The 13,283-nt window shown below is 35.1% G+C and overlaps 1 protein-coding gene across 1 annotated transcript in view; it reads left to right on the forward strand.

Moving 5' to 3' along the window:
* The window catches only part of LOC109827899 (RNA polymerase sigma factor sigE, chloroplastic/mitochondrial-like), a 6,606-nt gene extending 285 nt beyond the window's left edge, over positions 1 to 6,321 (forward strand). Inside the window, 5 exon segments of the mRNA XM_020394924.1 lie at positions 1 to 436; positions 1,798 to 1,944; positions 3,085 to 3,321; positions 4,108 to 4,371; positions 5,901 to 6,321. The exon segment at positions 1 to 436 is cut by the window's left edge and continues 93 nt beyond it. Coding sequence (XP_020250513.1) covers positions 1 to 436; positions 1,798 to 1,944; positions 3,085 to 3,321; positions 4,108 to 4,371; positions 5,901 to 6,095 — 1,279 coding nt within the window. The 3' untranslated portion in view covers positions 6,096 to 6,321.
* The last annotated feature ends 6,962 nt before the right edge of the window (positions 6,322 to 13,283 follow it).

A 13,283-nucleotide genomic window follows, 5' to 3' on the forward strand; every position in this document is an offset into this window, starting at 1 on the left:
GATCCCGCTCGATCAGCAGCCCAAAAGACAACGAAAGCGGCCCAGTAAATCGAAGCCCAATAAATCAAAGAAGCCCGACGCCGATTTAGACTACAATGAGGTGGCCGCTGCGCTCGAGAACTTATATAAGCTTAGCCCGCCCGCTGACGTGGCCGAAGAGAAGAAGGTGGAGATCGATGTCGTGAGAAATAGGAAGAGGAGGCCAAAGAGGCTGGGACTAGAGAAGAGAGTAGAAGCGATGAGGAAAAGGAGTAGAGAAGGGGAAATCGGGGGTGGTTCTAGTAAAAAGGAGGAGGAGGAGGAGATAGATAGATTGGTGAGAGAGTATTCGGTGTCGACGGATTTGGGGAGCTTGGATTGGAGGAGGGTGAAGATACCGCCGGTGCTTGGATCAGCGGAGCATACTCGGCTTTTCAAACTGATGCAGCCTATGAAGGTGAGATGAATTCTGATTAGCTATGAAATTGACAACTGTAACTATGACTGGAATTACTTTGCGAATTGCAGCTGCAACTACAATTCTGTAGGGTTGTTTGATACTAGTCACTTAAATATTTTTTTTTTTTTTTTTGTGGGCAATCCAAAATTTATAATTGGTTAGAACTCCTATCTCGCCCTTGCTAATGTGTACCCATTAGATTTGAGAGATAGCGATGTTGTAAAAATGGATTATAGGAAAGAGCTGTGGGAGAAGAAGCATGTTTTGATGGGTATTCGTTTTGAACAGATTTGGGGTGTAAATCGTTTCATTGGTACGATCATGCGTAAATATAATGGCCGCATAGCGTTCCATGTCAAGAAGTTAACTTAAAATGAATATTGCCCACAAATTAAATAGATTGAGGGACTAGATTGAAACAATTTATGTGATTTGAGGTGACATAATACCAATTTCAACGATTTGAGGGACTAATATAATAAAACTTTTTTTTAATGAAACACTAGTTGGTTAGAAATTCTTGACTCAGATATTGCAGTTAAAAAACACGTTTTAGTTTAATGTACGACAAGGCCCTTATTGGTGGAATATATACAGGAGAGATTCATTGCATTGCTCGTTTTCTAAAGCAATACACGACAAAACAATTTTATGCTTTTTATACCGAGTTAATACTTAATAGCAAGGCCTAACTCTCTGTTTTATGCTGTTTTATGTTATTTTATCAAATCTCTGCTCTGGCATATGTTTATAAATTATAATATCTGAGGCTTAATAAGTGAAAAGTAAGTAGTTTAAGTTTTTTTTTGAACTATGTTCTCGTTTTTCCTCAAGAAAAAATATTTTGAGCAGACAGTTTTTTGAATGGTTAATGGTCAGATTCTCTTGACTGAACAACTCCTAATTTCAACTAATAAGCAATATATTCATCACATTTCATTATCTTTAGCATTTCATGAATATGTAGTGAAATATTTTTATGATTATTTGGTAACATTGGCTGTAATGTAATTGTTGTGGTTCAAATTTACTATGTTTTCTGTAATTCGTGAACCAGTCCTAAGAAATATTCTAGTTATAGTTCAAATCTTTCATAGGTGCAAATTGCTGTAATTTAAACATATGGATAATTCATAATTTTAGGTTCTATTGTTCGAAGGGTTATCGATATGTATATATAGCCCAGGCGTGTACGCCACACAGTTTGTCCTAATTATGTTTCTTTCTTTTAGAGTAGTTTCATTATATTTGTAATGGATTTCAATGTTTGTTATGTCACAAGATGAGCAATCTCATGCTGATGAGCTCTTCTGCATTTGATGTAGCTGATTAGTCTCTCATGATTTTCTATATTCCAGGCAATATCTGAGGTGAAGGAGAACTTACATAAAGATTTAAATAAGGAGCCAACAGAAGGCGAATTGGCAGCTGCAGTGAACATGACTGTGTCAGAATTAAGAAAACATATAGAGGTTGGTCAAGCAGCAAGGAACAAACTAATCAAGGTACTCACATAATGTGTCAATACCTTATGATGTTTTCCTAGAGAAATATCTTATTTAATGTTACGTGCTAGAATCAAATTGAAATCATAAATTTGGTTTCATCTTCCGTTGGTCTATGTAATTTCAAATATGACCAACACATACAGATATGAAATTCACTTATTCTTACTATTCATCCCCTTCCTTTATTTGAAGGAAAGAAAACTCACCTTCAATATAACTTTTAGAATGTCATTTCACCTAATAATTAGCTAGTAAAATTTCTCTCAAAATACTTTGGCACTACATTAACATAATAAACTCACAAGTGAGCTGTCCCTTTTCACCAATCAAATGTTGTGCCAATTCATTCATTCTCTTTAATTTGAAACCTATATCTCACCTTTACATGGAAATGATACCTCTTAAAGTTCGACTCCTGCAAAAGAAGGCTCCTACACAATGTGTGAAATGCAAGACAATGGCTGCACTTTGAGTCATTTTTCATTTTCCAATTTTGGGACAAAATGTGGGCTCTTAGTTCATTAATCAGAGATTAAATAAATATTTACATGATGGACATAAAACATAGCCTGGCTCCTCAAAGGAAAAGAGAGAACCTAAGTCCTCGTAAATAGAAGATCCCATTGGTAGCAACAAAATATCATGATTTGCATCCTCTGGCCTAATGTACACAATAATCCAAACCATAGTTCTGCACGTCACTCATGCCAGGAGCTCAAGACATTCAACCCTCTTCTTAACATCCGAGCTCGACTACTTCGCTGTGATAATTCATAAGATCCAATCTACATCAGTTTGATCCCTTAGCTCTCACAGGCTGCATCCTGACTATGAGATACCTGTAACGTCTCCCTAATGGTAGGACTCACATGATCTTGTCAAATCTTAATAACATTGTTTCCTTCTTCACTTAAAGCAAGGTGGTGACAAGTAAAATGTTGTTTATAGCCTATAATTTCTTACACTTTTAGTGAACCCGTGTTTGGTCAAATGAATTTAGTCAAAAGTAAGAAGTTGAACATTAAGTTTAGGAATTCTGATGACAATTTATGTTTTGAGATAAACTGTTGGTACTTTTCATGTATCTGTGCTTCATAAAAAAGGAAACCCTAACTTTTCATGTGGATATCAATGCAGCACAATCTGCGGTTGGTTTTGTTTGTAATCAACAAGTATTATCAAGAAATAGCAAGTGGTGACAAATTTCAGGATCTCTGCCAAGCTGGAGTGAAGGGTCTAATTACAGCCATTGACCGGTTTGAGCCAAAGCGTGGCTTCCGTCTGTCCACATATGGTCTCTTCTGGATCCGGCATTCCATAATCCGATCCATGACAACATCAAGCTTCACACGGGTCTCCTTTGGAATAGAGTCGGTATGATATACTTGAGTTATTTATTCACTAATTTTATATTGCATCTGTTTAGAGTTATGGTGAATGTATATATATTTTATGTCAATTTCTTGTGGAAAAACTAAAATTTATTTTCTGATTTTAAAATATATTTGCAGGTTACTATAGGTTTTTTGTTTAGTCAAAGCTGGGACTATTTGTTCCTTCAATATTTCCAAGAAAGTATCACTCATTTTTCCATGATCTATAAGCTTTACGCTGTATAACTTCAGTCATTTTATATTTTAATAAATGGCTTTTTAAATATCTTCTGTTTTTTACATTCAGTCCAGTCCTGATAGATTTCCAGTACCATAACTGTGAATAGAGTTTGTTAGGCTTTTATTTGTGTAATGCATTGATGTCATTTAGTGTATGAGGAAACGGTTGGCTTGCTGCCTGAATTAATTTGGTTATCAAGTTACTAAGATTTGAGGTTCTATTTACTGCCGTAGTATACAGTATCCCTCAATTGGTTTCTATCAATCTGCATTAACCCCTGCCATAATGAATGATGACAACATGTGCAAGACGATACAATTTTGCCCCTGCCCACAGTGTGGATCAGTGTTTCAAATATCATTGCTTAATTTCTTTTTTCTCTGTCTATTTTGACTGAACCTTTCATTTTGATGTTACAATGACATATTCCGTTCCTCTTTTGCTGGAATGCATTTATTTATTTTTCTTGTTCTAATAGTTTTCCTCTTCAGCAAGTGGAAGTACCAGGTGGTATTGAGACTTAATGATAATTACGTTGCATTGCAGGTTAGACAAGAGATTCAGAAAGCTAAATTGGAGTTGATAATTGAGCTTAATAGATTGCCAACCGAGGAAGAGATCATAGCCAGAGTAGGAATTTCTCCTGAGAGATACCATGATGTCATGAGGGCCTCAAAGTCAGTTTTTTCGCTCAATTCAAGGCATGTAGTCACACAAGAAGAATTTATCAATGCCATAACTGATGTTGATGGCGTGGGAGGTGACAAGCGTAGACAGCCAGCACTTCTTCGGCTTGCTCTTGATGATGTGGTATATACTTACAACATATATTAGACTTATTAGTATCTTTATAAATTTTTAAAAAATAATTTGAAATATCATTGGTAACAGACACTCTCACCACTTCATATAATTCACCACTTCATATAATCTGAATGGACATCTTATAGTTGACTCTATATTGCTGGTAAAATAAAAATGCGGGATATCAGCTGAAGGATTTTCTGGTGTTGACTTAATTTCTCCTCCTCGTCTTCTTTTGGAAAAATGTCAAAACTGAACCACTAGGTCTAATTTTTCCTGTTAGTCTCCTCCGTACTTCCTTTTTTATTTTCTATTTCTTTCAAATAAGTTGCTCTTCAATATGCACACTAATACTCTAGTTGCAATGTTCAAGCGTCATAGGCATAGTTCTCACTGCAGAAACCACTTACTGAGTCAAGAATTTGTAGAACTTTGAATTTTTTGACATTCATGTGATTATCAGATTTCTTCAGGCACGCTTACACTACACATGTTCTAGTTCAAGTTCCATTCACCTCCAGGATTTTTCTAGGAAGAAGTTCCAAAATGATGTTATGACTTTGAATATTTTCTTTAAAAACTAAGGCCGTGGCACTGACATTAAATTAGATTTAGACTTTTGACATTTCAGAGGACCTAATCTTAGGGGGTGTTTGGTTGCATTGTTTTTGAGAAATGTTTTCTCAAAAAGTACAAACAATGGCATTTCTGTAATTAAGAGTTTTCTATAGATTTCCACAAACTGTGTTTGGCTCAAAAAAGATTTACAGAAATGTTTTCTGTAAAGTATTGAAAAGTACCAAAATTTATAGAAATTGATTTCCTTCTAAAATGGGCGGAAATCTCTTGGAAATCTGACGCATTCATTATTTAAATAATAAAACTCATTAACACTTTTCTATAAAGTTCTCACTTTTCTATAAACGGGGGTGTTTGGTTACATTTCTATAAATTATAGGAAATGTTGCTATTTTCCCAAAAGTTATGAGTAATTTTCTTGTTTTGAACCAAACAAGCACAATACAAAAAATAAGAAAATTTGTACTTTTTAACTTCTCAAAACTTTTCCTATAATTTTTTTAAGAAATACAAGGAAATCAAATTTTGGATGGAAAACATTTCCTATAGTTTATAGAAATGCAACCAAACACCCCCTTAATTACAAATTATCCATAAATGATATTTCTTCCTTTTTCTTCACCAAATTACACAGTTAACTCTTAACATGATAGGAATGAACATTATGTTTTAGAGTATTATACCTTGGGCACATTCAAACAGAAGCATAACAATATGTTTTTAGAAACTATGTTTTCAGGAGAGCACTCTGTCACCTTATTGATTACTTATGCTACATCGAGCTGGATAAGTTATGGTACTACCGTAAACTTGGCAATAGAAATGAAAGGAAAATTTTGTTCGTAATCTATTGTTTTAGAATTCTTGTGGTAGGTTGTTATAGTGGAAATATCAACCTTTAGCTGGCTCCAACAAAAAATTGCCTGTGGTTTTTTAACTTTTATTTAATTCTGCAGTTAGATTCACTCAAGCCTAAGGAGAGCTTGGTGATCAGACAAAGATACGGACTCGATGGCAAAGGTGATCGAACCTTGGGAGAGATTGCAGGAAACCTGAATATATCCAGAGAGATGGTCCGAAAGCATGAGCTCAAGGCTCTAATGAAGCTCAAGCATCCAGCTCGACTTGACTACCTTCGGAGATACATCTAAATTAGTGTGTGCATTGTATGAAGATTCTCCCCCACGGTATAGTTTTCCCATAACCTAGCTTTGTATCATAGTCAACATAAGAAACCATGTTATTGGATAGAGCCTCATTTATATCGACACTACACCTGCAAATCATGTAATATAGATATACATGTATATATACTTGAGAAGGTTAGCGGTAGAATACTTTTCGATCTCAATGAAAACCATTGAATCCATCCTCTGATATAACTGCTTTAGTTTTTCCATTATATATTCTCACTACACTTGCAAATCATGTACTGTGAAGCAATGATAAATTTAAAGATGTTCAGTTGCGGCTGTTAGAGAAACAGGAGGTATAATCATGAGAAGCATGGGAAAACATAAATCCCATATTTAGGTATTACCCCTCCGCGCGCTGCTCCAATGAATAAGCTGCCTTATCTTGCAATCCTTACTGTATACTTCCTTTTTGCCATTTGTTTTCCTTTCTATGTATTTAAATAAAATTTCTGATAGATGCTTCTTGCATTTCTCTAAATTAAGTAAAAACATTTCCGTGCCCAAATCGAAAGTGTTAGTATGGGATACCAAGACGGAATGCAATACTTAGTAATTGATACTAATATTAATAAATTTTTAGAAAATTTTTGCCAAAAGTGGAGAAAGTATTAAACGGTCATGAGTCTACGGTATCAAATGTGCACTAAATGGATGTCAATCATTAGATCATTTGACTTGACGATTCGTGTACAAATTCAATAATTAATATCTATTTGGTACATATTACATACTATGAACCGTTTTTACTGGATACTTTCTCGTTAAAATTGATATAGAGTGAGAAGAGTTATCAAATAGCGGGTGATAGTGATAATGTTTTTTTATCTTTTCAATCTTGTCATTATAATAGTTTCAATGTACAATAAATTGTTGGGTGCATATGCTGAATTTTTTGTAATCTTGGCGCATATAGTTGTAGAATCAAAAGTGTGGCTTAACAGATTATATATAAGGTTTATTGCATATACACCTCTCAAATCATCTAATTTCCAGAGTTAATTCCCAAATCTTGATATTTGTAAATTTACCCCTCAAATCTTCCACATGCATGAAAATACCCCTCATTTAACATATCCCTTTTTTGCTTAGCATATTCCTTTTTTAATTCTTATATTAATATATGTGTATAAATCAAAAAAATTAAAATAATCGGTGCGAGCACATGCTTAACACTTGTATTTTCATAAGCAAGACTAGGAGACACATCCTCACCCGGCAAAAGATCATCGACAATTCGTCAATGTCAAGATGCATAGAAAAATTATCTTGAATAACAGTTAGATGATTTTTAGATTTTCGTAATGTAACATTATTGAAAGATAAGATAATTGCTATACTTGGGGATCTTATGAGATTGATTTGGTAGCCGAATAGTTCAATAATTGTCGCGTGTTCGAGGAAAAAGAAAAGCATTTTGTTTCGGGTTCTTTTGAATTGTAATTGACATAGATTACAACAAAAGAAAATATAATGAAACAAAATTTTTTTTTTCTGGGGATTTTTTCCGTATGTCGTTGGAGCGTCGATCTTGTACTTCATTGACTCCCCGACTAAGATGATGGATCTTTTTGTTGTTGATGAGGATCGGATTGCTTGGAAGCTAGCCCAGTCTTCTCTTAGCAATACTTCTCAACAGAATAGCAAATGTATGCTTCTGCGCGTATATATCTTTGCGTCCGCGTCTGTGTGTATATCTCTCTGTGTGTCTCTCCTGTGTAGTAGATGATTTCCTCTCCTTTTATAGGCTAAAAGAGAGAGTTAATGGTCCCTTTAATTATGGATTAAGTGGCCATTAAAGTAGGAGTTAGTGGAGAGCGATTATCCTCCAAAAATAGCTTTGAAACGACTATTTGGGCGAATTTCACGGGCTGGGCGAAGCTCGCTGAAGTCGTGGGCGAAGCTCGCTGAAGTCGTGGGCAAAGGTCGCTTCAGACGTAGGTGACCTAGTCTATGAGGGCAAAGTCCATTAGTTGGGAAACTTCGCCTACGAGTTCGAATTTAGCTTAGAATCCGACTCTAGGCTAGGCCGACTGATGACACCTTTCGGTTTGATATGAGGCGTGTTGCGGGGGTTGACTCGTGTCTAACTTGGTTGAGTAGATATGAGTTGCTTGGCGAGGTTCGCTTCAACCATCAGGTGGTATTCACTGCAGCTTGTTATAGGCTTGATTTTGGGTCCATTCGAAGTGTTTAGCCCATAGGCGCTCACTTCTTGGATCCTCAGTGAAAATATGTTTTGATAGTCTACACATTTAGTATAGTTGAGGAACAGATCTTATGAGATTGATTTGCTAGCCGAATAGCTCAATAATAGTTGTGCCTCATATGTTCAAAGAAAAAAAAGAGAAAAGTATTATATTAAGTGTTGTTGCTTAGAGGGTGGTCAGGAGAGCTTATTTTCTAGTCAAACTAGCTTTTAAGCTAGCTTTTTCATATGTAATTGTTTTGCAATCACCAATAACAGTCTCATTTTAAAAAATTGGGATTTCTTTACTTTTGAAAAACTAGCTTATACGCTTATATAAATAAGCTAAGTTTGACCAAGTAAATGATCATTCTACCCAAACAACTTTTATAAGAAATTTATCATGAAAGCTAAAAACCATCAAAAGCCCGCATGACTTATAAGTTCCTAAAAATAAGCCTTTCCAAATACCCTCTTAGACAGATGATTTATTGATTAAATAGAACGTAAGAAGTATAAAATTATTGAATGTTATGATAAATAATATTTAAGATCAAATCTTAGTTACGAGATTGATTTCCATGTTTAATTATTTAAAATAGTTGCTTCCCCAGTGCATAGAGGAAAATAATAGTTGTTCTTCATCTGATGGAGAAATAAAATTGTTGCAAGCTAATTAACTAATTATTCATTAATTGAAATAATTTTTTTTTATATCCTAACTCAGAATCAAATCCAAGACCGTGAAGTTATATTGAAACCTCCCAATCATTCAGATTACCGTGATGAGTATTAATTAAAATAATTATTACAATAAACTAGTAAGAGCATTAGATGACTAGAGCGACCAAATCCTAGATCAATCTTATCCAAATCTCTTCCATCTCTCTCTCATTAGATGGCTAGAGCAACTAGATTCTAGATCAATCTTATCCAGATCTCTTCCATCTCTCTCTCTCTCTCTCTCTCTCATTAGCATATTATTGGCGACTATAAGGGTGACAATTGGGTCAAGTTGACCCATAAGTTGTATTAAACGAGCTCATTTTGGGTTGGGTTTGACCCGACCCCTTAGCATTGGGGATGGGTTTGGCCCAATTCGATCCCAAGTTGGTTCATGTATGGATTTATTTTTGAAACCTAGGCCCAAACTTGAACCCAACCAGCAAACCCAGCTCAGCTCGAACTGAACCTAGGCCAGGACCGTGTCCGTACTAAAGCTTACATCAGTTATTAGTAACCACAATAGATACTATTAACTAATAACAATTAGTAAGTAATTAGTAACTACAAAAAATGGAGACTCTTGGATGTGGAAGCAATTTATGAAACTAAGAGAGAAAACAGTTCAATTCTGTGGGGGCATTTGTTGACCTTCTTGTTTTGATGATGATTTACAAATAATTTACTTCTAATGTTGTTTGTCTAGTGTTTGTGTTTTTATATCAATTGCAGACAAACAACATGTTGGAGGATAGATGGATTGTGCTATAACGATCATATCCAATGGAGGTTGGCGGAATAGTAGAGTGAAGCTATGCAATTCAAGTTCAAGCTTCATCCGCAAATGTACCAAGATAGAGCTTATTGAAGATCAAGATTGCTTGGGTAACATTAGTTTAAGTTTTATATTATGTGTGTTAGTACTTTAAGCTCAATATTATACACACACATTATATTGGTTTCCATGTATATATAATTTCATATATACATATATATTTGGTTTCCATGTATATATATAGTTATATATATACATACATAGTTTTGAGTTTTCATGTTTATAAATATGAGATTACATATTTCATATTTATTATTGTGTTTTGGTTTAGCTATATAGATATGAAACAAATTTACATCCATATATATAATCATATGTTTCATACTCTATTATGTTTGAATTTATATTGCATAGAATATACAATTTTATGAAAATATTGTTTTATTGATTTTTGGACTTAACAATAATCATATACATCTTTTATTAAGTCCACAAAATCATTTTGTAATGTTTCAAAACATGGTTAAGCTAAAATGTCAAAACTCATATGTTTACATTTTTATGTTTTGGACTATTTTGTAAAATGATGATATTTTTTATTTGGGAGGTCTTTTTTTGAAAATCAGTTTTTGTAGCATGTTTATTATCATATCTACAATCATCTCCCAAAGTTTTATATTTTTCTGAATTTATTTGATATTTTTCTATGCACTTCAGGTCTGTGCATGTTCAGTCGACGCATTAGTCGACTCATGAGTCGACTCATTAGTCGACTCATAAGTCGACTCACGAAGTACAGCGCAATTATGATTTTTCTTCTGCTGAGTCGACTCATATAAGCCGACTCATTAGTCGACTCATAAGTCGACTTATCAGAGAGCCGTTGTACAGTAACGGCTAGTTTTCTGATTTGTTTGTTTATGAGTTTTTGGTCTTTTCCTTGGGGTTTTTGCTAAAGTTTTGAGTGGTTATAAATACCCCATTGTCTTCAGCTCTCCTACAAGCTAAGAGAATGTTTTAAGAAAGTTTAATAAGGGTTTAAAGTTTGTTTAAGTTTGTTTAAAGGTGTTTAAGCTTTGTTTAAGAGTTTCGTTTGTGAAGAGAATTTCACAAGAGTAAGTGGAGATCATCCTTTGGTGTTTGAGCATTCACTCTTCTCCCTCTCTTGTTATCTATAGAGAAGTTTTCTAAACTCAATTTCTAGCTTTGTATTTACATTGTTTATTGATTATCATATTTATAAGCTAGATTTTCATAATTGAGTTTAGTTTGATTTTGTTTATTAAATCTCATTGTTACACACACCCACTTGAGCTTTTAGTATTTGCATTCATAATATATTTGGGATTGTGAGAGATAGTAACATTGAGTTGAGCCTAATTAAGTTCTCACCTTGTTTAGAGAACAATCATTTGTTGTGAGCTTTAATTGTGTAGATCACTTTGTAATACACTTGTACACCGAGAGGAGTGTGTGGTGAGGACGGAGTCGATACCAAAAGGAGTGGCGTCGGTGGCCTAGTGAGAGGTGATAATTCCGAGCACTTGAGGGAGTCTTGTGAGGATTTGTGAGAGTTGTCGGTTGACTTGATAACCGAGTGTGTAGAGTTTTCGGTTAGCTAGAAAACCGAGTGTGTAGAGAAGTTCCAGCTTCCAAACCGGATTGTGTAGTGGATTCTCCTCGGGAGTGGGGAGCGGAGACGTAGGACAGAAGGTCCAAACTCCGTAATCATTTCCTTGTGTTTGAGTTTGGCATTGGCGTATTTATTCTTGCATATTGTTATATTGCCATTGTTGCATGATCATATTGTTTACCCTTGTTTATATTGTATATCCTTGCACATATCTTATAGCATATCATACTTGCTAGGATATATTTATTAATTGATTTTAATTGGCATAAAATCGGATTAGATTAGCATAAACCCTATTCCCCCCCCCCCCCTCTCTAGGGTTCTTTCATAGCAACCTTAGGGTCTAACAGCATTGACAACCTGAGACATCTTCTTAGCACATGTTTTAACAAATCAAAATCTCAGGTTTCAGCATTGTACTATGCTCTCTCCCCGACTGCTCAATGGGTGCCATGGCATGCTACTGTTTGGGATAGAATGTACTATCCTAAACATTCTTTCATCTGCTGGTTAACAATTTTGAACCGTCTGCTTACCCAGGATAGGCTACTGAGAAGAGGAATCATTAATGCAAACAAATGTTGCTTATGCTCAGGGGAAGAATTAGAAAGTCGAAATCATCTATTTTTTGAGTGTAGATTTTCAGGGGAGGTATGGAATTGTATCATGATATGGCTGCAATTTAACTAGAAGTCATGTGATTGGAGGATTCTCTTGGACTGGTATTGCACTAGGCTGAGGGGAAAGGGATTCAAACAAGGAGTTAAGCGTATGACTCTTTTAGCATCAATCTACAAAATTTGGAATGAGAGGAATTCCAGGATATTTCAACAAAAATGAAGAAGTGTGGAGCAATTGGTGAATGATATTAAGTTGGATATGTTGTCTACAAATCTGAATATGCCTTTACAAGAGGAAACTAGAGATTGGTTACTTTCATTGTAAAGTCCCGTATATAGAGGTTATACTTTAGAGTTTTTACTGTCAGTTTTGAAATCTCGTATGTTGGATTGAGATTCTTGATGTACATAAAATTCTTAATTTGGTAATGAATAAAATTTTTCATTTACCAAAAAGGTAATTAGTAATCTTAAAAATTAATAATAGAGTTAAATGTGCATATTTTTCAAGCAAATAATTGATAGATTGAGTCTCAAAACTTCCTCAAGAAGCAACAAAGTCTCAGCCACTTAGTCAAAATTCATTTAAATCAATTTAAAAAAAAAGAGCCAAAAAATAAAAGAAAATTAAAAGAAAAAAAATAATGGATTCAGTTGACCAACACAACCCGACTTAGATGAGCTGAATCAGTGGGTCGGTTTGGGTTGTACTCCTAGCTTGGACACATGGGCTTTGGCTCGATCCAACATCAAACTTAGCTCAGATCGACCTAGCTCGGATTAGCTCATAGCCAACGAGCCTAGATCTGTGTTGGCCCAATCACCCATGCTGGTTGACTAGTTATTCATTTTTTTAGAAAGAAAATAAATAGGACATTGGTAATTATCTAATTGACTAATAGTTGCAATCAACTCTTTATTCATTAATTGAAATGATTGCAATAAACTAATAGGAGCATTAAATGGTGCAAGTGACCATATCCAGTAGGGGTATCTAATCGGGCCACCAACTCGGACTCGGCTTGGTGTCCGACCTAGACTTGATCGGGCCAGTGTCCCACTCGAGCCAAGAAAAAAGCCCAGAAACTTGGGCCAGACTAGGCTCCGAACTCGGGTCCGAGTTGGTTTGATGAAACCCGACCGGGCTAGAAATATGGCTAGGTCGAAGAACTCTGATTCGGGTCTGACCCGGACCCGGACTGGCTAG

Source organism: Asparagus officinalis, unplaced genomic scaffold (genome assembly GCF_001876935.1).
Source record: "Asparagus officinalis unplaced genomic scaffold, Aspof.V1 AsparagusV1_Un523, whole genome shotgun sequence".
Classification (NCBI taxonomy): Eukaryota; Viridiplantae; Streptophyta; class Magnoliopsida; order Asparagales; family Asparagaceae; genus Asparagus; species Asparagus officinalis.